The sequence below is a fragment of the Cryptomeria japonica genome, chromosome 5 (genome assembly GCF_030272615.1).
Source record: "Cryptomeria japonica chromosome 5, Sugi_1.0, whole genome shotgun sequence".
Classification (NCBI taxonomy): Eukaryota; Viridiplantae; Streptophyta; class Pinopsida; order Cupressales; family Cupressaceae; genus Cryptomeria; species Cryptomeria japonica.
The window spans coordinates 279,241,273-279,266,012 of NC_081409.1; the positions used below are offsets into that span (position 1 = coordinate 279,241,273).

Consider the following 24,740-nt stretch of genomic DNA (forward strand, 5'->3'; position numbering starts at 1 on the left):
CAATAACCTTTTATTATTGAAAGGTTGAGACACCATTTTCCTACAAATATATCAATTTTGTATCCAAATGTAGACCTTTAGAAGGTTGAGACACCATTTTCCTACAAATATATCAATTTTGTATCCAAATGTAGACCTTTAGAATCTTGAATCTATATCCATGTGGAACCTTTTTTATATTTCTACATATTTGAAGCTTTACTATCACTTTCTATAGTAGGGAAAATCTCTTAGTTGACTCATTTTTACATTATTAAAGCTAGTTTAACAAGTTGCAACATTTTTTATGCTTGATAGGAACTACTTATTATGAAATTTTATTTTATTCGTGTAAGTATTGAAGATAAAACAATGATGGAAACAAGAGTATATGAAATTTGGATATCCATGGTCTATTACATTGCGTAGAACCAATGTCCTTTAAATGTTTGCTTTAAAAAAAGTTTCCCTGTGTCTACTTGGTTTACTTTGACTTGAATTTTCATGTTCGCTCACATGAAAGTTGAAGTGGGGACAAAAGATAATACTAAAAATTACATATCCATGCTCTTTTCTCTTATGTTTTGGTTCCATTGCAACTAGGTTGTCTTTATTGCACCAAATAGCTCATGTAAGACGACCTTATATTTGTATGCAAGTTGACAAACAATCTCATTTGTTGCGAGTGTGGACTTGATCTAGATAAGGTTCACAACTACATATTTGAATCCTAAAATATTAAGTTGACATTCCAAATTCAAATTTTTATGCATTTCATTAGTTGACTAAAGTACAAATTGAGTCTTGAATTACTCATTACCGTGGTATATTTAAACACCAAAGGTGTCTATAAATACCACAATCCTTAGGTGCACTCAAATATCGTGGAAGGGAAGTTCAACAATTTGTAAATTACCAGATCATTCCTACAAGTTACAAGGTCACTAATGTATAATTATCACTTTTGTAGTTGTGAATTTAATTTTTGATAATACATAACTAAATTTTCAAGTCATGACATATTATAAAAACTCATTAAATTGACCAATAAAATCTTCACAATTAAACAAATGTTTTTGCCTAAAAAATTAAATATGTACATACATTTCATTTAAATATATTTTTAATAATCAATCTCAAATCTTTCATTTAAACTTTATAATGTCATGTATTTAACTAATACAAATAAAATTGCTTTCCATGCAATGCCTATGTGACTCTAGCAGTGACCTTGTGTCCTATACTTATTTTGTGGATACGTGTATATTTTTATTAATTTGATGGAAACTAATGCATGTATTCAGCAAAAAAATAAAAGCGAGTTGAACACAACTGCAAACTTCACTCAAAAAAAAAAAATCTGATCTCGAAAAAAGTTTACAAACTTTCTAAAACTTGGGTTGTGAGCTAGTCCTCAATCCCATAGACCACTTTGACCTCATGAACGTTATTACAATTTTCCATTTTCATTCATCCATTCATTGTTGAAGTCTTAATTGTTTTAGCTGAATAAAAAAATGGTTTACATGGTTAGCCTCATGGTTAGCACAACAAAATTTTAAAGTCTAAGGGGGGGTCTACTTTGCACCCCAATCTGACAAAACAACGACCAAGAATGGCAGTTAAGCTACGAACAAAAAAAGAATGTTAGATGAGAAACTTATACACGAAGAATACTACCTACGATCTTTCTCTACAAAACCTTCAAACAAATGTCACTGCATTTCAAAACTTCAGTGAGAAAAGATCGGCCTTTGCGAGAATCGAACCCGCGTCGACTGAAACAAACAAAGAAAGGCAAATAATGGGGCCTGGAGGTCCGGGAGGAGGAGGAGGAGGAGGAGGAGGAGGACCTGGAGGCGGTTTTGGACCAGGTGGATTTGGCCCCGGACCAGGTGGATTCGGCTCTGGACCAGGCGGTTTTGGCCCCGGACCAGGTGGTTTTGGACCAGGCCCTGGTTTTGGACCCGGTCCATGGGGAATGGGACCTCCTCCTATGCTTGGAAATTACTGGGGAGGTGGTTTTGGGGGCTGGGGTGGTGGATTCGGCGGTTGTATATGTGATATGTAAGCGATTTCTGTTATTTGACGTTTACTTTTTCTGTTTTCATAAAACTTGGTGGTAAAGTGATTTTTTATACTTTTTAATATGGGAAATTTATCTTTGTTTTTTTTCACAATTGTAGGATTCCGCTTTTTTTTTAATGGACTTTTCAATTTTAGAAAACTTTGTATTTCATAAAAACACTAGGCATTTTTTTGGTCTTAGGGCAGGTCCCCATGCAGCTGCTTAAGCTCTATCTTTCTGTTTTTTGAAAGTGAGTAGTTAGATGGGTGAAAGGATCAGCTCTTAGACTTAAATTTGAGCAATTGCATTAGATGGCATTTTTTTAAATTTCTTTGAGCTTTTTATTTATTATCATTTTGATTAGGAGTGTGATCCGAAACATTTGCAATATTCACTATGGATTGTGGAAAGCTCATATCATTAATAGATGACATTGCTCTCTTTTTTGGAGATTATTTTTTCAATTAGTGATTAACAAAATAAAATGTATAGTTTTGTGATTACTTGTAATTAAGTTGTAAAATAAAAGAAGTTTGAGATTTAATTGCATAGTTTTTAGGTCAAATTTATTGATCCTTATTTTATGAATAGTGATTCAAAAGAATTGTTCATATAACACTCATTGCATATAGGCAAACCTTAGCATTTTCTTGAAGATGGTCATCCCAATATTACTTTGACTCAACTGTGCTTAACCATGAAATTTTCTCTAAGATAACAAGTTAAGTGGGCTTGATCTTGGAAGAAACTTCATAGAAAATTAAGCGGGCTTGATCTTGGGGAAACTTCATAGAAAATTAAGTGGGCTTGATCTTGGGGAAAACTTCATGATTAAGCACATTTGAGACATAGTAATACTTGGATGGATGACCTCTCAAGAAGTCACACCACTTAAATGCAGTAAGTACCAAGTGGATTAATAAAACATAGTTTCATATAAATCAAATCAATAAGTTTCTAAAATTGAATTCTAGTAAAAACATCATTATCACGACAAACATCATAATCTACACTGTGTGAAAAATACCTTATACTTGTCAATCAATATCAATTATTTTGTAACCTAAACGTGAAAGTTATCTTCCTCAATTAGAAATTGAAATTTTGTGATAAAACAATGTATTTATGAAACTATTGTTTTTACATTTATTTTCGTTATACTTATTTTTAAAAATGTATTTATTAATTAATTAAACTTTATTAGAATATTGAAATTTACATATTTTTCTCCTAATATAGTTCTTTAAAGAATTATTATTGAATTTAGGAACTTCTGAAGTTTTAATAGTTTATTTGTATCACGATTATGCAGCTTGCAGTGCTTGTGTTGTTGCTGGCTATTAGAGATGTGTTGTGGAGGATGCTGCCCACCATTTAGAGGAGGTCCACCACCTCCTTATTACTGATTTTCTCTTTCTACTAAATTTAGAGCGTCGCTAAAATAAGATATCTATTTTCTTTTGTGGGTTGTGCATCTCTTCAGAGGAACGTGTTGTTTTGAAACTGTTATACTTATTTATTCGTCAACTTTTGATGTTTAAAATTTTCAAAGACTTTAATATGTGAGACAATGTGAAACGATTTTCGTGGAATTTTTATTGCTTCATGCATTTACAATGCCAAAGTTTTTTGTTCATCCTTATATGACTAACATTTTGAATTAATCTAATAAAAATAGTAATTTTTTTGGTATTGAATAAAGTTCAAGATTTATAGTCTACTTAGAGCAATATTAGCATTAATAATTTCACTCTATATAATAGAGTGCAACAACAAACCTGAGAAATATTTTAATTGTGGGTTTAACTACCATAAATGTAGTAGTTATTGTTGTAATGAATGTTCACAAAAATCTCTGAAAAACTTATTTGAACCACAAAAAACATATTGTATCAACAGATCGTACACAAACCAACAACTTTTCACTGCACTCTCTGCTATCTAAAGGTAGCATTAATGAATATATCTATAAAGGGAAAATAATTAAAAATTAATGAACAAAAATAAGTATAAATAAATCTATATTGATTATTATCGACACAGAATTGACAATTATAAAATATAAATATATGAAATAAAATAAAAATGATAGTGCCTTTAGTTTTAGGAATTATGATGAAGATTTGGATGTTTATGTTGAATAAATTTTATTTGTCAATGGTGAAAGAATGTTGTTTTTAGTCTAAACATTTATGTCTTTGTACAAAATACATGTGAATTTTTGTGGTTGTATGGGATTGGTTCTATCTCTACAATATCAACTTGATGTGTGGAAGTGAGCCAGAGCCCATGGGATTGATTAATTTACTATAGATTGTTAAATTTGATGTCGCACTATCTCTAATATTTGCTAATATGTAAGGAACAACAGTATTATCAAATACTTTGGGGAGATTGTGGGATCACATGGGTCATGTTTGTCTAGGTCAACCCCACTTGACTACGAAAGGAAACTATTGTGAAAGAATATTGGAGACAATAATCAAACATGCATGTGTCCTAGATGAATTCGATGTAGATAGATTCCTTTTAGTGCTCCAAAGAAAAGTATTCCTATAATAGTTTTCCTATAATAGTTTTCCTTTTCAATGGATAGGTCTTTTTGGATGTGAACTTTAGATATCAATTAATGTACATTGAATGCCTTTAAATACAAAAATATAGCAACTAATGGTGCAAACATGTGCCAAGTTGGCCAACAACTAGTGAAATAGGTAGGAGTTGACAATTTTTATTTTTTATTTTTATTTTTAAAATTTGAAGTGTCAGTTTTATGAGGTTGGGGACTAAACTTGCACATCATGGGACTGGCCATTGGTTATGGAGGCAACAATATGTGTACTAAATAGTTCGTAAAATTGAGTATATAGGAGTATATGCAAATAGGGATAGAAGAGTGTGATGTGTGAAAGTATGTGTAAATGGAAACATGTAAAGTAGAGGGGAATGAGCCCAACTTTCCACAAGAGAGTGCATTTTGTCGATATGTAATTGTATTAAAACATTCCATCATAATGGGCCCAAAATTAAATGGGAATCAACATGGGTATAAAAATTTCACCATTAATTTTGTTCCCACTTTGAGGTGTACATGAATCATAGATGAGCATGCATTTCAAAGAATATGCAAATTCTGACCAATATTCGTGTTAAATAAATATTTAGACATGCAAAGGATAGTAGGGTCCATGTAAATTAATGGACTTAACTAGACATATTTGTGTGCCCCTCATCCTTGGCATGCAAACTCCATGCAAAACTATAAAATAAAGAAGATATGTGCAATGAACAAGTTCTTTTATGCAATAAAATTAAGTACAAACAAAAATGTGTGTGGGAAAGCATGAGAAGGAGGGGGCAGAGAGAGAAGTTAGAAAATATCAACCCATACAAAAAGTGGCATGACATATTAGACATGACCATCTTATGTGATCAAAACACATTTATAAATGGTGACGAATCTAGATGTGTAGGTACTTGTAACTATTTTCAACCTCAACATAAGAGAGTTAGAGATAGGATATGCCCCCTCTTCAATTGTGTGTATCCATCAACAACGAATTGTAGGAGAGGAAAAATAATACATAAAACGTCAATGCAATCTAAGCATGTAATTTAGGCATGGTCATGTAAAGTAATAAGTGCCATATACACATTATGAAAAACAAAGAAGAAACCTTGAATGATAAGTATTTAAGCTTGTGGGTTAGAGGTAATTAATAAAATTATATTTTTTCCCTTGTATTAAAAAATGAAAAACGTAAGGTGACCCAAATGGCTAGATAAAAGCTATGTAAGTATATATCACATGAAAGGCGTGCCTTAAATATAGCTCCAAGGAAGAAAAAAACATAATGGAATATGTAAGCTATCAAATCCCCAACAATAAATAGCTCTTAGTACATGATAAAGCATGTAAGCACATAATAAGATATGAAGGTTGAATGCCCCTAATGCAAACATATAACAACTATTAGTACATATTAAGGCATGTGTAAGTGCAACTATGAAAGATATGTCTGTGTGAGAAGATAAAAAAATAAATGCTCCCATTTGGGAAAGAAAGTGGGATGAGGTTGAAATAATGCTACAAGAATAAGCAAGATCATAAGCAATGTATAGCTATCCAGATGATAAGGTAAAGGTGGACCCCAAAGACCAAATAACTGTCAATATGGAATCAAGTTGATAGATAAGTTCATGAAAGTGATAATAAATAATGTGTGGTCATGAAAATGAAATATGACAATATGAGATATATACAACGTGCATAGGAGCATAAGATAAACATAAGATGATGGCATGATGGGATCATAAGTAATTATATGAAAATTATCATCAACGTGGACATATAATAATGGTCATAAGCATATGAGATAAATATGAGTAAGAGACCATACAATAACATGATAAGATTTAGGTGTAATAATAAACACGATATGTGAATATAAAAAGCATAATAAACTTGGAATAACTGGATGTAGATATTAGAAGCATTAGGATCAAGATAAGGTTAGCCATAACATGGAAACATCATCATAATCATGGAGGATAAGAATCATAAGGAAATCATAAACCATGTGCCATCGTAAAATTGTGTAGAATGGGCACACAACAAGGATCAATGAAAATCCAAGGTGATTAACATAGAACAATCAATAACATGTGCAAGCAATCATAACAAGATAATAGAAGAGTATTCTAAGAAATATTCCCCCAAATAGGAAAATAAAGCATAAACATGTTCAATTTGGTGTTTGATCATATAGGATTTAAATAACACGTGCAAACAATCATAACAAGATAATAGAAGAGTATTCTAAGAAAGATTCCCCCAAATAGGAAAATAAAGCATAAACATGTTCAATTTGGTGTTTGATCATATCATTAGACTTAATTTTTGGCGACTATGTCAACCATGGTTTCCCCCCAAATCAATTAATGGGGGAGTGTAGGGGGCTAGAGCCTCTCTTGTGAGACCTGAGGGTGAATTCCATGATAGGGGTCTAGGAGCAATGAACCCAACAGGGGTTGTAGGGAGTAAGGGTAGTGCCTCCAAAGCAAAAATTGCCCATTATTTAATAAAGGAGTTAGCTATTATTTTGGTATGTAAACCAACCTTTGTAAACTGCCTAAACCCTAACAACTAGTATCAAATCTATGTATGTTAATTATTATTAGTAGGGAATTGAAAATTATTAAATATGAATATTTGAAATTTCATAAAAAAAGGATAATGATTTTAGTTTTAGGAATTATAATGAAGAAGTGGATGTTGATGTTGGATAGATTTTATTTGTCAATTGTAAAAATATGTTCTTAGTCTAAAAAATGCCTATGTAGAAAATGCATCTGATAATTTGTAGTTGTATGGGATTGATTCTACTTCTAATATCAACTTGACATGTGGAATGAGCTAGAGCCCATTAGATTGAATTATTTCACTATAGATTATTGAAAATGATGTCACCTTATCTCTAATATTTGATAATATGTAAGGAATAACAATATTATGAAATGCCCTAGGGAAATTGTGGGATCACAAGGGTCATGTTTGTGTAGGTCAACCCCTCTTGATTAAAAAAAAAGAACATTGTGAAAGAATATTGGAAACAATAATAGACATGCATGTGTCCTAGATGAATTTGATGTGGATAGATTCCTTTTAGTGCTCCAAAGAAAAGTTCCCTTAGAGTAGGTCTTTTTTTCAATGGATAGGTTTTTTGGGATGTGAATTCTAGATATCAATTAATGCATATTGAATGTATTTAAATACAAGATTATAGAAATTAATGGTGCAAACATGTGCCAAGTTGGCTAACAACTAGTAAAATAGGTACAAGTTGACATTTTTATTTTTTAAATTTTAAGGGCCAATTTTGTGTGGTTGGGGATTGTTTTTGCACATTATGGGATTGGCCATTGGTTATGGAGGCAATAATAGGTTTACTAAATAGTTAGTATAGTTGAGTGTATAGGAGTACATGCAAATAGGGATATAAGAGTGGAATGTGTGAAAGTAAGTGTAATTAAAAACATATAAAGGAGAGGGGAATGAGCCCAATTTTACACAAGAGTGTGTATTTTGTTGATATGCAATTGTATTAAAATATTCCATCAAAATGGGCCCAAAATTAAATGGGAATCAACATGGGTATACAAATTTTACCATTACCTTTTGTCCCCACTTTGAGGTGTATGCGAATCCTATATGAGCATGGATTTCAAAGTATATGAAAACTCACCAATATTCATTTAAAATAAATATTTAGACATACAAAGGATATTGGGGACCATGTAAAGTAATGGACTCAACTAGAAATATTTGTGTGTTCCTCATTATTGGCATACAAACTCCATGGAAAACTATAAAATAGAGAAAAGGTGCAATGAACAAGTTCTATCATGCAATTAAAATAATCACAACTACAAAGTAATTTCCTATTAAAAAATGTGTGTGTGTGAAAGGGAGAGAGACGTTAGGAAAACTCAACCTCTACAAAAGTGGCATGGCATATTAGACATGACCATCTCATGTGATCAAAAACCATCTAGAGATGGCGACAAATATAGATATGTAGGTACCTATAACTATTTGCAAAATCAACATAAGGGAGTCAGAGATACAATATGCCCTATCTTCAATTGGTTGTATCCATCAAATGCATAGAGTTGTAGGAGAGGGAAAATAATACATAAAAAGTAAATGCAATCTAAGATGTAAAGGCATGGGTCATGTAAAGTAATGTGTCCTAAACACATTAGAAGTTCCTTGAATGATAAATGATAAATCTTATGGGCTATAGGTAGTTAGTAAAGTTTATAAATTTGTCCCAGGTGATCCTAATGAATAGGTAAAAATTATGTAATTACATGTCACAAGGAAGACATATTCCTTAAATATAGCTCCAAGAAAAAAAAAACACAATGGAATATGTAAGATATCAAATTTCCAAAAATAAGATAGCTCTTAGTACATGATAAGGCATGCATGAAATCAATAGGTTTGGAAGACATGATTTCCCTAAGGTGACTTATTACATGATAAGGCATGTAAACACATAATCAGATAGGAAAGTCTTAATTCCCTAATGCAAACATATAGCTCTTAGTAAATATTAAGGCACACATATATGTTTGTGCCAAAAGACAAAAGAATAAATGCACCCATATGTGAAAGATAATAGGATGAGGTTGGAATAATGCTATGAGAATAAGCAAGATCATAAGTAATATATAGCTATCTAGATGACAAGGTAAAGGTGTCCCCCAAAGGCCAAATAAATTTTATTTGATAGTTGTGAATATGGAATCAAGTTGACAGATAAACACGAAAGTACTAATAAATTACAATAGATGCTATGAAACTAAAAAATTAAAATAAATATAATTAATTATTAATATAAAATGTAAAATAAAAAGTGCACAAGATAGATATAAAAGTTGAGCATATTCAAAAAGACCTATTAGATAATTTAATATTGGTGACCAACTATTTCTTAGAGTAAAACCTAAAAGAAACTTTCTTTAAAATTTGGTAAATATGCTAAAATGATGTTTTTCTTTTATTTCTTTTTTCGTACCTTTTAAAATAATGGATAAAATATGGGATGCAACCTATAAAGTTGCACGACAACCACAATTACAAATCCATATTGTACATAGGTTTTCTTAATAAATATGTAATTGTATTTCACATATGTTTACTTAATAAATATGTTCATAATTTTGATCATGTCAATGATTGGCAAAGTATTTCTATTGAACCTAAAAATATTATTGAAAGATTAATTAATTTAAGAAATAGAATAATAAATGAAATGTAATTAACATGGATTCCTTGTAATATTGATAGTGTGACTTTGAAAAAGATTGATTACAGTAAAAATTAATATTCACATTTATTTGACTAATCATTTTGTGAATTATATTATAGATACACCTCATGTTATCAAGGGTGGCAAATCACAAGGATATAAATCTTATGAGACTATTTTATCATGTAAAAGTTAAAATTAATTTTTTTCAAGTATTCTAAAGACCCTTTTAGTTTAAGAAGAGAAAAACTATAAAATTAATTATTGGGGTGAAATATTATCGTGAAAAAACCTTTCCAATGGAATTGAATGTGAAAAAATAAACCTTGGAATGTTAACAAAGTGGTTTTGCAGAAGAATGTTTTGAAAATCTGTTTTGCAGGATAAGCAGAAGATGGCAAATATGGCAATAGTGAACTTGGAAAGCTTGGCAGAAATACACTATCCCATGTAAATCAAAGATGATACCAATGAAGGGCTTTTTGATAAGCCAGAATGCAGAACCTGTAAAAGTTTATATGTAAATTAAATGTTATTAGTCTGAATGGACCTATGGTTCTAGGCAAGCCCGAAGGTTTTTTCTCCTCTTTGCTCTTTCCTACCAGCGCCCACACTGAGCAGAGATTGTAACACTTTTTATTAATAAAATACGGTTTAGGCCTTTTTATTGAGCAAAAAAAAAAGTGAACTCCACACATTTAGAATGAATATGCAATTAAAAAAGTACACGAATATTTTTGTCTTATACAAATAATTCAAAATGTGTGCATTGGAAGATTGTTTGGCTATGAAAAATGAAGGATTTCTAACTTAAGGGATTTGAGCAAAGAGGGGGCCCCAAAAAGAGGCAAAACTATTTTAGAGGAAAAAAAAAGATAATGTGCTTGCGTTACAAAAATATAATGTGGTTGTATAGTAGTGTGAGCATGTTAAGGCCCAACCACATTATAAATATAAGTATGTTATAACTACTATAAAATAAAATTTAAAATAGTAGTTGAAAGCTACCTTTTCTCATTTAATCTTTTTCATGGTTTTCAAATGTGAACAATGAAAAGTGTGACTACATTTCTAAGTCAAATGTAAGCTATCTCCACCTCGTCCACAATACCCTAACATGCAAGAGATAATTTATATCAAATTTTGATAATTTTAGTTAAGATTAAATTATTTTTTCTTGCATTAGTTTTGATTTGTTAAATTTTATTGTAGTCGATTCAAACCCTCATCCACCTCAAAATCATCTACTTGATCAAATGTACGAAGAAAAATATTTAGAAGAACATGACCTACAAAGCATCCTTGAGCTCCTCTTGTAATTTTCATACATCCTCACAAAACGACAAATATTTTAAAGAAAATAAAAAATAGTAAAATAGAGCTTAAAATGTTGAAAAGTATAATTCCACAAGCACACACCACCAAGCTCTTGCAATATCATTATAATCTTTGATATCTCATGTTGATTTTGACATTGGACAAATAAACACACGGGGATTTTAACATTGGACAAATAAACACATGGGTAACTCATAGAGAAAATTATTGTCACTTTTATGCCATAAAATTGTTCTATTGTATGATATGCACATTATTCACCAATCCAAAAACTGATAGATTGTTAGAAATAAGTTACAAAAATTATCAATCCATTGGTGCAACCACAAGTAGATAAAGAGCACCATTTATGGATAGGGAGTGGATGGTTTTTTACTAGCCCCATGTAATAACTAGAAATTGCCTTAGTATTTATTGAGGAAATTCTATTGAGAGCTTGTCCTTAACTAGCCCTTGAACTATTTTGATATTCAAAATTTTCAAGATAGATGGAAAGGTTATGCAAATGGTAGAGGGAGCACACCATGCATATGATCAACTATGGAATAACTAGAAAGTGCCTTAGTATTTATTGAGGAAATTCTATTGAGAGCTTGTCCTTAACTAGCTCTTGAACTATTTTGATATTCAAATTTTTCAAGATAGATGGAAAGGTTATGCAAATGGTAGAGGGAGCACACCATGCATATGATCATCTGGCAACCATCCATTCATCATAAATATTATAGTCCCTTTACTTCTGAAGGAGATTGTAGAGGTTCATATTCTCCAATCTATTAGTTCATTAACATGGTTCTTGGTTAACACAATGTGCATCTATTAAAGGACGACAATGTGCATCTATTATAGGGTGATGTGCACAAGTCCTCAAGGTGTGAGTATCACCACACATTTGTCATGCTTGTGGAGTTCTATGTCGTCACAAGTTAGATGACTTTGTGATGAGACATAGAGCATAGAGTGTATATGCTAATGAGGTTGTTCCACAGAGTAGATGCTCTACAAATGGAGGAGTATGCCACATAATGCGAGTCACATTAGCATTTCATGTTAGAGAATATAGCCATGATGGATCCCTGAAGGTGACCTTTGATATTGATCAACAATTAATTTTAAATAAATTTACTCAATTTAGTATATTTATTATTGAATTTCAAAATTAACTATATTGTCCATTATGAATGAAAATTAATTAAAAAATATTTGTTTGTATGAAATTTTAGGGTCAAAAAATTCCTCTATCTTTTATCATTTGATGGATGTCCAAGCCCTGTTCCAAAGCTCCCATTTTAGCACAGGAAGGGAGGATGCTGACAAAGCTTGCGGAGTCTGGTTTTACACTTACCAGTTGCATTTGCTTGAAAGTTTCTAAAGCCTTTTCAGCAAATCTATTTTGTAAATTATTCTGCAATCAGGACATTCCATTAGAACACAATTCTTTCAGGCATTATGTTAAACAGTTCACGTGCCTTGTGTATGCTTCCACATTTTGCATATCCTGAAATCATGGCATTCCATAAGATGACATCCCTTTGAGGCATTATGTCAAACAGTTTGCTTGCCTTATCTACGCTTGCACATTTTTCGTACACGTCTAGCAGAGAAATTGCAACTGTAACATTTGACGAAATTCCTTTAACCTTTAATCATTTGACGAATGACTATACCCTATTCCAAGCTTCCATTTTCGCACAGGGAGGGAGGATGCTGGCAAAGTTTGCGGAGTCTGGTTTTACACCTGCCAATTGCATTTGCTTGAAAGTTTCTAAAGCCTTTTCAACAAATCCATTTTGTGTATATCCTTCAATCATGACATCCCATGAGATAGAATTACTTTGAGGTAATTCAGTCAAACAGTTCATGAGCAAACACTTTACAGGCATCTGCCAAACTTCCGTAGCAGGGGAACACTGAGTTTTTGAGTTTTGAGTTTAGTTTGATTTGGGTTTTTGTAGGGATATTGGGCTGCTGCTGACTGTAATAGTTAACGGGACTATATAGAGGAATGGAAACCGTGTAGCAAAAGGAAACGAATAAACGGAACCCACATGTACCACCTAAGCAATGAAAGCTTAGAGTATATTATTTAAGCTCGACTCCATTGCAAAAATTAAACTGGGCTAATGGAAATGGCTGAGCTCTCCTTTAATTTGCTCCTTCCCTGTGTTAGCCTAGTTGTCAGCGTCTTTTTCTTACTGCAGCTTTTCTTTCGTGTTCGACAGAAGGGTAAATCTGAGAACCCCACTCTCCTTCCTGTCTTGGGCATACTTTTTCCATTGATAAAAAACCGTTACAGGTTGCATGATTGGATTACAGATTTACTCTCAGCTTCTCCTTCTAATACATTCAAATACCAGAGGCCAGGAGGAATTAGATCGTATATCACAGCCAATCCTGCAAATGTGGAGTATGTGCTCAAAACCCATTTCGAAAATTACAGGAAAGGGGAACGCCTCAACATTATTCTACACGACTTTTTGGGCAGAGGAATTTTCAATTCCAACGGTGAGCTGTGGAAGATGCAGAGGAAGGTTGCAAGCTACGAATTCAACACTAAATCGTTCAGAAATTTCGTAGTGGAGACGGTGCAATCAGAAATTTTGGAGCGTCTCATACCTGTCCTCTCCAAGGCCTGCAATGAGGGATTCTCCATTGACTTGCAAGATGTTTTGCAGAGATTCACCTTCGATAATATTTGCAAAGTTGCCTTCGGAGTGGATCCTGCTTGTCTGGAGCCTTCTCTCCCCCAATTACCCTTTGCCAGGGTTTTTGGGGATGCAACAGAATTAAGCTTCGGGAGATTTCTGTACGGCGTGCCCTTTCTCTGGAGAATCAAGCGTGCCCTTAACCTAGGTTCAGAAAGGCGGCTGCGCAGGGCGATTCGTGCGGTGGATGATTTTGCTATGAATTTAATTCGCTCTAGGAGTAAAGAAATCGCCGAGATTCAATTAAAGGGAAGCGATTCCCCGAGAAATGATCTCCTTTCCAGATTAATGGCAGCAACTAACGAATTTGAAACAGAGACTGTTGAAGATGAGGATAAATACAAATCTGATGCTTTTCTCAGAGACATGATTGTGAATTTTATGCTGGCCGGAAGAGATTCGCCTTCGACTTCACTGACCTGGTTCTTCTGGGTGCTTTCATCACATCCGCAAGTGGAGTCAGCCATCCGCCATGAAATTCTGCAGATTTTATCAAAAAGAAAAGGGGAAATGGAAGCAGAACCAAAAGGGGGATTCAACATCTCGTTTACATACGAGGAATTCAGGGAAATGAAATATCTTCATGCTGCCGTGTGCGAATCTCTCCGCCTGTACCCTCCTGTGCCTCTTGATTCCAGATCAGCAATTCAAGATGACATTTTGCCTGACGGTAGTTTTGTGGGCAAAGGGTGGGGTGTTGACTACAGCATTTACGCCATGGGCAGAATGGAAAGCATCTGGGGAGCGGATTGCCTGGAATTTAAGCCAGAGAGATGGTTTGTGGGTGGAGAATTTGTAAGAGAAAATCCTTACAAGTTCACTGTTTTCAATGGCGGACCTCGCATATGTCTGGGAAAGGAGATGGCCTTCATTCAAATGAAGTCGATCGTGGCTTCCATAATTCATAAATTTAGCTTGGAGGTCGATAAGAGCTTTGTTCCCACATATACACTTGACTTCAATATGCATATGAAGGGAGAAATGCTGGTTACTGTGAGGACAAGGTAATTTCCAGAATGCACAGAGATCTGAAACTAGTTTATGTTTCATTAATCTTCACTCTTTGTTTGATCATGTTAGTTACGTGATTATTCATGACTTATCATCTTTCACTACCATCAAAGAACATTTTTGAAAAAAAGTTTGGAGTGATTCAAAATATTCTACACAGTTGAAACCAGTTCAGACGTAAATGATATGAATTACAATGGACTCTGGAAATCTAATTTCTCTAAAATGAAATAAAATAACTGTGTACAATAATGATATAAATAAAATTAATTCAATTTTTATCTTTAAATTTTTTGGGTTATATGAATTGTGCCTTTACATGTTGTGAAACAATAATATGAAATAGATGAGTAAAGTACAAGGTGGAGATTTTGTGCGATTAAAAGTTAGTACTTTATATGCTGATGTTGGATTGAATTTTTATAATGAAAGTAATGATGTTGAATATGTTGATATTTCTCATAACTCAATTTAATGAATTTGATTATAAGTAATGTTCACAAAGATATATGTATATGCAAAACATTTTTTTTTTAAAGAAACACTACCAGATTATTATAAAGAATCCTCAATCTTATGTTTTTATCTTTTCCACGTGAATCCAAAAAAAGGAGAGTAGTTAGCCCTTGTTAAAAAAGAACAACACATCTTCAAAGTATTAAAACCTTTTTTCTAAACTTTCAACACTATTTCCCTTTTTATTTTAGTAGTTGGTTCACATGGTTTTTCTTGGTGGTGCTTATACAAATCCATAGAGAGAAAGGTGAATAATTTGTACTTTTATTTTATGTGTTAATATATGGTTTTGTATTATTGAAGCTTGCAAATTTGAAATAGTTTTACTTGTCATTAGATTGATGTCATTTTTTAATTTTTATTTTAAATTAAGATTTTGAAAACTCTTTGTCTGTTTGGTTCATGAGATGGCCAATATGATAATAAAATAATATAAAAATCTTATTGTGTGTTGGTATGGATTTCAATTTTAATCTTCTATGTTTGTGTGATTGGGGAGTTTGTTTATTTCTAGTCATTGCTTCATTTGAAATCTCCAACATCGTGGTTACGCAAAATAAGATGGTTAGAATTATGTAAATTGGAAATATGAGATATAGTTAATTTTGTAAATGAAAGATAGTTAGGAATTAGCAACAAAAGATAAATTTGTAGATGCAAGTAACAAAAAAATGAGATAAAAAAGATATAAATATATGAACAACTATTTTGTAGCAAATTAGTTCAAGAATTAGGTCACATCTTTAAGATCTTCAAAATAAATAAAATATGAAAAAATGACACATGATGTATGAAACAATTGGTAAATAAAAATCATGGCTATAAAATGTCCACGAGTCATTTAAAAATGAATGAGAATGAGAGGAAAAGAGGGAGAGAGAATTATGAAGAGTGGGAGAGTGTGAGAGATAGAAAGATAAGAAGAAAGGGAGGGAAACATAAAGAAATGGGGAGAGAGATAAAAAGAGATATAAGAAAGCAGAGAGAGGGGGGAGGGAGAGACACAAATAGATATATAATGAGAGATATAAGATAGAGGGAGAGGGAGAGACATATAGATAGATGAGCAATATAAATATAGAGGGGAGAGAGATAGAGAGGGGGGGAGAGATGGAGATAGGAAGAGGGAGAGACAAAGATACTGAATTGAATTATAATTTTAACTTTCATAAAATATGCTCATATTGCATAATGTGAATGTGTTATGTAAAATGCTCATGTTTTATTACAAGAGCACTTTTTATAATGCATGCATATTATATAACATGCAAATTTTATGAACATTTTTTTCCCACCAATTTTGGCTTAAGGTTTGGGCAACAAGCCTAAAGGCTTGGATTGTTAACTTTCCTCCATTTCACATGTTTTTGACTTTCAATGGAGTTTTCCAACTTGCACACAATCAAGTTTACACATTGTATAGTGATATTTATTTAAATTGCCAACAAAATGTTGCACATCTTAGCTTTTCAACCATTTTTTTTAATTTGAAATAGATTAACTTATTTATTTTTTATTTTTTTACTAATGTTTCTGTTTTTTTAGATACATATGTATTGATTTTTTATAGCTTTTGGTCTATTTATCAAAATTTGAAAAAAAATTATAGGAGTGTTCTACTTTTCATTCTTTAGAAGTTAAAAAAGAAAAATTATTATACAAGTTATGTGATGTGCACACTCATTGAAACATTCTTCAAGATGCATCAACTTTGAAAACTACCAAAAGAGCCATTCAACTTCACCAGTAGACCAAGTGCCCATTGACATTAACCAATTTTTAAAAATACTAAACCCAACCAAAAAAAAAGGGAACACACACTAAACATTATGTTATGTTTTATTGAGAAATAGGAGTAATTCTATGTCCACACATTTCACCCTCTTAACATTAATTATTTTTTAAAACTTATAGTAGTTTAGAAACTAAATTTGAAGTATGTAGGTCTTATTTATTTTGGATCTTCAAATTTTTAGTGCATACATCTCAAATTACTTATCTAATTCATGTATAGTTGATTTTAGGAAAAAAGTGACCACTTTTGACTTCCTTTTTAATACTATTTACATACACTTACCCTCGAGTAATCTTCAAAATTCTATATTATATCTAATATTTCATCCTTATTTTATATTTGACATCAAATCTAATATTTATTTTTATTAAATAAAAAATAAAATAAAATGCAATATATATTCCTTAAACAAAAAGAATAAATATGGCTAAAATAAATTTTATTTATAGCAAGTAAACATAAACAAAAGAGTATAGTAGAGAATGTGAATGAACAAATAATAATAGTTTTCATTTTAATTATCTATTTTTGTATTTTATTAACTAATTATTTCATACATACCAAAATTCATTTTCTTAAAATCTATTCTTTTAGATGGAATATTCATTCATTTTCAAACGAGTTATAGACTTCTATATATATATTTTTTTTAAATCATATTTTTTTCTTGGTTAAGATTGTGAAAATATGGTCTAATTTTTGGACTAATTTGTCATGAAGTAGTTGCTCACATATTCATATCCATTTTATCCTCTCTTTTTTTCTTACTTGCATCTACAAATTTATTTTTTGTTGCTAATTCCTATCATCTTTCAGCTCTAGAATTAATTATATCTCACATTTTCAATTTGCATAATTAGAACCATCTTGTTTTGCATAGAGATTTCAAATGAGGCCATAGCTAGAATAAATATAATCCCCAAGCACGCAAATATGGAGGCTTCAAAATTAAGAGTATACCAACACACACAATGAGATCTTTGTATTATTTTGTCTTTATGTTGGTCTTCTCATGAACCAAGCAAACAAATAGTTTGTGAAATTTGTGACTCACAATTATGAAAAGTGTCACATCAAACTTTTAATTACATCAAAAAATGTCACATCAATTTAATGAAAATAAAAAACTGCTTCAAACTTGTAAACTTTGATAATATGAAGGTATATATTGGCATCTAGCACAAAAACACAAATTAGCAACCCTTCTCTGTGTAAACTTATATGAGTAGTTTAACACTAATAAAAAAACACCATACGATCTTTGGCAAAAAGAATACAAGAGAAACAAGTATTGAAAGCTTGGAATATAGTTTTAATACCACAACATCATCTTTTTAATGTACTTAAAAAAATATTTAAGACAACAACTTTGATGAAAATGCAACAAAATATAACAAGGCCCCAAATTTTGATCGCACAAAATCTCCACTTTGTTCCAACACAATCCAAAAATTAAAAAAAAAAACATAACCTTAATTAATTTTGTTTCTATTAATAATCTATATAATTACTTTCATTCATTCTGCTAACTATTTAATCCAATTTCACAGCCTCTAACATTAAGTATCCTTTATAACCTGCATATTCATTATATCTGCAATTGTGATGAATTAAAAACTATATTATATTTATATCCATCAAAACATCCTATAGTATAAAAAAAACCAGAGAGAAACATAAAACTACTTTCAGATCTGTGTTTGTTGTGGAAATCACCTTTTCCTCACAGTCACCCGCATTCCTCCTTTCATACGCATAGTAAAGTCAATTGCATAAGTGGGAACAAAGCTCTGATCGACCCCCAAGCTAAAACTATGAAGTATGGAAGCCACAGTCGACTTCATTTGAATGAAGGCCATCTCCTTTCCCAGACATATGCGAGGTCCGGCATGAAAAGCAGAGAACTTGTAAGGATTTTCTGCTACAAATTCTCCATTGACGAACCATCTCTCAGGCTTAAATTCCAGGCAATCCGCTCCCCAGATGCTCTCCATCCTCCCCATGGCGTAAATGCTGTAGTCAATAGACCACCCTTTGCCCACAAAACTACCGTCGGGCAAAATGTCATCTTGAACTGCAGATTTGGAACCAAGAGGCACAGGAGGGTACAAACGCAGAGATTCACACACAGCAGCATGGAGGTATTGCATTTCCCTCAATTCCTCGTATGTAAACGAGATATTCAATCCTCCTTTTGGTTCAGCTTCCATTTCCACTTTTCTTTTTGATAAAATTTGCAGAATTTCATGGCGGATGGCCGATTCCACTCGCGGATGTGATGAAAGCACCCAGAAGAACCAGGTCAGTGAAGTCGAAGACGTATCTCTTCCAGCCAGCACAAAATTCACAATCATGTCTCTGAGAAAAACATCAGATTTGTGTTTCTCCTCATCTTCAACAGTCTCTGTTTCAAATTCATTAGCTGCTGCCATAAATCTGGAAAGGAGATCATTTCTTGGGGAATCGCTTCCCTTTAATTGACTCTCGGCGATCTCTTTCCTCCTAGCGCGAATTAAATTCATAGCAAAATCATCCACCTCACGGATCGCCCTGCGCAGCCGCCTTTCTGAACCTAGGTTAAGGGCACGCTTGATTCTCCAGAGAAAGGGCATGCCGTAAAGAAATCTCGCAAAGCTTAATTCTGTTGCATCCCCAAAAATCCTAGCAAGGGGTAATTGGGGGAGAGAAGGATCCAGATAAGCAGGATCTGCTCCGAAGGCTACTCTGCAAATATTATCGAAGGTGAATCTCTGCAAAACATCTTGCAAATCTATGGAGATTCCTTCATTACAGGCCTTGGAAAGGACAGGTATGAGGCGCTCCTGAATTTCTGATTGCACCGTCTCAACGACGAAATTTCTGAGCGATTTCGTGTTGAATTCGTAGCTTGCAACCTTCCTCTGCATTTTCCACAGGTCCCCATTGGCATTGAAGATTCCTCTGCCCAAAAAGTCGTGAAGAATAAAGTTGAGGCGTTCCCCTTTCCTGTAATTTTCGAAATTTGTTTTGAGCACATGCTCCAGATTTGCAGGATTGGCTGTGAAATACCCTTTCGTTCCTCCCAGCCGATGGTTTTTGAATGTATTGGAAGGAGAAGCTGAGAGTAACTCTGTAATCCAATCGTGAAACCTGTGACGGTTTTTTATCAGTGGAAAAAGTATGCCAAAGAAAGGAAGGAGAGTGGGGTTCTCAGATTTACTCTTCTTTCGACCATGAAATAGAAGCTGCAGTAAGAAAAAGATGCCGATAAGAAGGCTAACACAGGGAAGGAGCAAATCAAGGAAGAACTCCGCCATTTACACTGGTACAGGTCCAATTTTTGCAATGGCGATTAGAATCTGATATTTTTTATATAGGAATAATGGATTTTTATCAATATTTTATAGATAAACAGTGAAATCGCGTGGTGTTGACTGGCGACGGCTGGAGGAGACTTTTTGGGTGGAAAACCAAGATTTTTTTTTTGTTTTTCATAAATTTTCTGCATCGTAACGTGAGGGACATCACAGGACAGCTGTAAGCTGTTTTCATTCTTGTCGAGCTCTAATAAAATAATAATGAAAGAAAGCAATGGGTCAATAATCGCTGCTCAGCAATTTGCCTGGTCAACATATTGAGAGCAGACCAGCCGCCTATATTGTCTCTCCATCGTCCCCAGGAGCGCTTATGTTAGACTACCACTTCTAGTACCTGGATCTGTTGTTGACGAACTGGATGTTAATGGTTACCAAACCCTAAAATGACATGCATATTTTATTCAAATAATAAAACTATAACATAGGGAAAGTAATTACGTTCTTTTCTGGCTTAGATTGTGTGTTTGTTTGCATAAAAGTTTTGGAGTTTCAAATCACACTCTGATTTATCATTAGAAAGCTCAAAGAGAAAACGTTGATGCAAACAAAAACACAATCTAAACCAGAAACGAGCATAATTACTAATATGGATCGTGGAAAACTTATATCTTTAATACGAAAGTAATTTTTAATGGAGCTAATCTTGTAATAAAAAAAAATAATAAACTACTCTTTTTGTTTTTCATGTATTTAAAGTGTCATAAATGTTAATTCTTGTGACGCCAGTCGTACTATTTCATAGTTCCGATGCATGAACTGATTACATGTTAACATATATAATAATATATAAACTATTAGTATATACGTTAACAATAAATAATAAATAAAATCAAAATCGAATTATGGTGTTTGCCACCGGTCACATCCTTTCATGTTAACGGACTGTGATTAAGCGATTCATAATAAATCTCGTGCGATTCATAATAAATCACGTTCCTCACGATAAGTCAAGCAAGCGATGATCTTAATGCTTGTTAACGTGTTGCGTTATCATGAGTGGTACGTATGGAAGAGATGTGTCTTCCCACGTGGGAAGACATATCTCTTCACTACGTACCCTCTCATTCACATATATATAATATGCATACAATGAGGAGGAGGACAATACCACAATCGATAAGTGTTGTGCATCCTTCCATTCACACTACAACAGTTCAAATTTAATTTCAGATTATATCTTCATCTCTTCTATCCTCTTGATCGCAGAATTTGAATAAACTTAACATGGTATCGGAGCGAAGTTAAGGAAGATCAAATTAAATTATGTAACGATCATATAGACTTTCAATATTTTTCATTTTATTAAGTTTTGAAGTCCGACTAGTCATAATTCAGACATAGGTTTACGTTTGAACACATAACTTATTCTATATATATCGAAATTCAATTTTATTTTTTTTGTTAGAAAAAAGACATCAATACCCCGGGCTTAGATATTTTTCAGAATTTTTTTGAATTAGTTTCCTATTTTTCCCAATGCGTTGAACAGAGAAGTTCATGTTCGGTGAAAAACCTATATTTGGTAAAATTAAAAAAACAAGTTCATAATAAACTCAATATGTAATAAAATTATATTCATTGGAAAGCTTGCTTCAAGGACTATAATACTACATTTTGGGTTGTCAAGATCATTCCATTTGAGCCTTCAACCAGAGGTTTCAAGGCCAAAAATCTGCAAAAAAATGTAGAAATCTTCAGAGAAGTGTTAAAAAAGGGGTTCGAACGAAGGGGGGTTCGAGCGAACCCCCCATTTTTAGGGGGTTCGAATGAAGGGAGGTTCGATCGAACCCTCGCGCTATAATTAAAAAATGAAATAAACGGGCATTAAAGGTGCTTCGCTCGAAAGATGGGGTTCGAGCGAAGTGGGGTCTTTGCTCGAACCCCAAAGGGTATTCCGTTCAAACACCCCCACTTCACTCAAACCCCCCGTAAACAAAATTTTCCACTTTCGCCAATTTCCTTCATTGGCAAAAGTGGGAACCAGCTTTGTGAGTTCACCCTTAGCCATCATGTTATTAGTAGCCAAAGGGTAATTAGCATGTGCTTGAGTATTTTCATGCATCTCCTGTACTTCCAGCATGCCCACAACACCATCGTTGACCTCCTCTTAGTCCTCCTGAACAATAATGGTTTCTTTGATTTCCTCTCAATCCATTTCCTCGTCGTTTTAGCTCAACTCTTCACTATCATCATCAAACTCTGGGAGGAATTCTTCTTTAGAAGGTGTCTCAATATCATCATCTTCTTTAGTTTTTTCTTTAATTTTTGTATCTTTTTTTTAATTCTTGTAGATCTTCTACCCCCTACATAACGTCTTGTTTAGCAATGTCTTCTTAGAGAGTCTCCTCAGCATTTGTCTCTTTCTCAATAGTATCCAAGTCAATAATAACACTTTTAGCTTTATAATGCTCATCTGTCTTTCTAGATTTAGACCCCCCAGGTTTAGGGCCTACAATTTTTTTTATTTTTTATTTTTCGGGTGGGGGGGGTTGGCTTGAGGAGTTCATCTTCCTTTGTTTCTATGCAAGGATTATCAACTTTCTTTCCTTTTTTCTTACCAAAGGAGCTAGGTTTTTCAGGGGCATGCATATTACTTTCAATCAACTCAATGTTTATAGAGCTACGGGTCACCATAGGGTTATCAATTTGAGTAAGGAGTATACTGCTCTTGGGGGTGAGGCTAGAAATATAACTATATAGTGCAAAGATTAGGCCCTAGTGTAATGGGAGATTGGCTCCCTTGACTTCAATATCAACACAAAAAGAGGTGAACAAAAAGAATGAAATGTTGATAAATTCCTTATGTCTAATGTAGTTAAGGACGAGGAAGTGATAACCATGAATAGTGTAGTAACAACCCTCCAAAGTTAAATAGTCCATAATAGGATAATTGACCAAGACATAAAGAGAGGGGAGAATAGACCTATCAAATCCATTTTGAAGAACAATTACGCTCTCACCTTCTCCAAAAAAAATAAAATTCATGAACATCTTATAATCCTTGCTGATTTTTCTGATCACTTTCATACCTTCGCATTTGAGGCCAGTTGCCTTGGCAATTAACTCAAGAGTGACATGGAATTTAATATTGTTAATTGTCACTTTGCCTTTTTTATAGGAATTGCAAAAGCTAGTTGTGAGACTAAGATTGTATCGCCTCATAGCTTCAAAGAATAGAGTTAAGCCAACTTCAAAGAACAACTCCCACAACTTCTCATTTTACTTCAGATCATCACACTTCCCAGGCTCCAAATTTCAAAGGACCTCTCATCTTTCCTTTTCTATCTCAAATAGATAAAATCCCTAAAACCCAACAGAAAATGTGCAAAGAAAGTTTTTGATTGAAAACACAACTCAAAATATAGCTTATAGAAAACATTTGAAAGGATATGAAATCATTATAAGTTAAAGATGGCACACAAGAAAACAAACCATCAATTAATTTATCATGATACTTGACCCTATCCTCATGGTGTTGGCTCAATTCATATTAGTGTGTTTTGTTGAAGAAACATGATGTGAGAAGTTTGATGTGTTTTTGTTAATATTTTAAAGCATGTAGTCAGTGGTGACCAAGTGGAGCATGATCTGGGTACACAACATCAGGAACGTGATGTTCCCCACTCAGGTAAAGAGGACCACTCTTATTCCTTTAAACAAATATAATTGTAATTGGTGTTTAGCATTAATGTAACCTTTATTATTCCAACTCCAGATGATCTAGAGGGTATTCAACATGTTGAGGTTGAGGCTAGAGAAAATGATGTGGCCCCATCAGATAAAGAGCGCAACAGTTATGTTCTCTAAATTAATGGAATACTTGTGACAATAATAAAAAAAAGTTTTGAATTTAAACCATTTCTTTGATATTGCATAGGACCCCCCTTCGCTTCAGTGTCCTCGTCCTCAGTATAGGACTAGGCATACATCAAGATCACGAGCAGAGGGCAGAACAACTACAAAGGGGGGAAATGATGAAGAAACTGATGTTCCACTTAGTCTTCATAGCTTCAAAGAAAAAAGGAAAAAAGAAATGATTGTAATCTACCTTATTTGATAATGACTGATTTTTATGTGTTAGTGAATGTAATTATGTGCTAATTAATGGTTACGGATGATATGTATTAATTAATATTGATGAATGTTGCATGTTAA

The 24,740-nt window shown here is 33.1% G+C and overlaps 3 protein-coding genes across 3 annotated transcripts; 2 read left to right on the plus strand and 1 right to left on the minus strand.

The window, feature by feature from the left end:
- The first annotated feature begins 1,588 nt into the window (after window positions 1-1,588).
- LOC131039640 (uncharacterized) lies at window positions 1,589-3,639 on the plus strand. The gene is made up of 2 exons (XM_057972428.2): window positions 1,589-2,046; window positions 3,360-3,639. Exons 1-2 carry the CDS (start codon window positions 1,631-1,633, stop codon window positions 3,451-3,453), a joined length of 510 nt encoding a protein of 169 aa, XP_057828411.1. The 5' UTR covers window positions 1,589-1,630; the 3' UTR covers window positions 3,454-3,639.
- Window positions 3,640-12,534: 8,895 nt separating this feature from the next.
- On the plus strand, window positions 12,535-15,155 carry LOC131039577 (cytochrome P450 94A2-like). Its single transcript, XM_057972364.2, has 2 exons — window positions 12,535-13,042; window positions 13,158-15,155. The coding sequence occupies exon 2, from the start codon at window positions 13,326-13,328 to the stop codon at window positions 14,913-14,915; it is 1,590 nt and encodes a 529-aa protein (XP_057828347.1). The 5' UTR covers window positions 12,535-13,042; window positions 13,158-13,325; the 3' UTR covers window positions 14,916-15,155.
- A 3,680-nt stretch (window positions 15,156-18,835) lies between these two features.
- On the minus strand, window positions 18,836-20,593 carry LOC131039637 (cytochrome P450 94A2). Its single transcript, XM_057972425.2, has one exon. The coding sequence runs from the start codon at window positions 20,523-20,525 to the stop codon at window positions 18,942-18,944; it is 1,584 nt and encodes a 527-aa protein (XP_057828408.2). The 5' UTR covers window positions 20,526-20,593; the 3' UTR covers window positions 18,836-18,941.
- Window positions 20,594-24,740: the final 4,147 nt, after the last annotated feature.

Bases quoted from the DNA above. Each gene is read 5' to 3' on its own strand.
- LOC131039640 (XM_057972428.2), top strand. From the start codon at position 1,631: ATGAGAAACTTATACACGAAGAATACTACCTACGATCTTTCTCTACAA. The intron at 2,047-3,359 runs GTAAGCGATTTC...ACGATTATGCAG, and splicing joins GGCGGTTGTATATGTGATAT to CTTGCAGTGCTTGTGTTGTT.
- LOC131039577 (XM_057972364.2), top strand. From the start codon at position 13,326: ATGGAAATGGCTGAGCTCTCCTTTAATTTGCTCCTTCCCTGTGTTAGC.
- LOC131039637 (XM_057972425.2), bottom strand. From the start codon at position 20,525: ATGGCGGAGTTCTTCCTTGATTTGCTCCTTCCCTGTGTTAGCCTTCTT.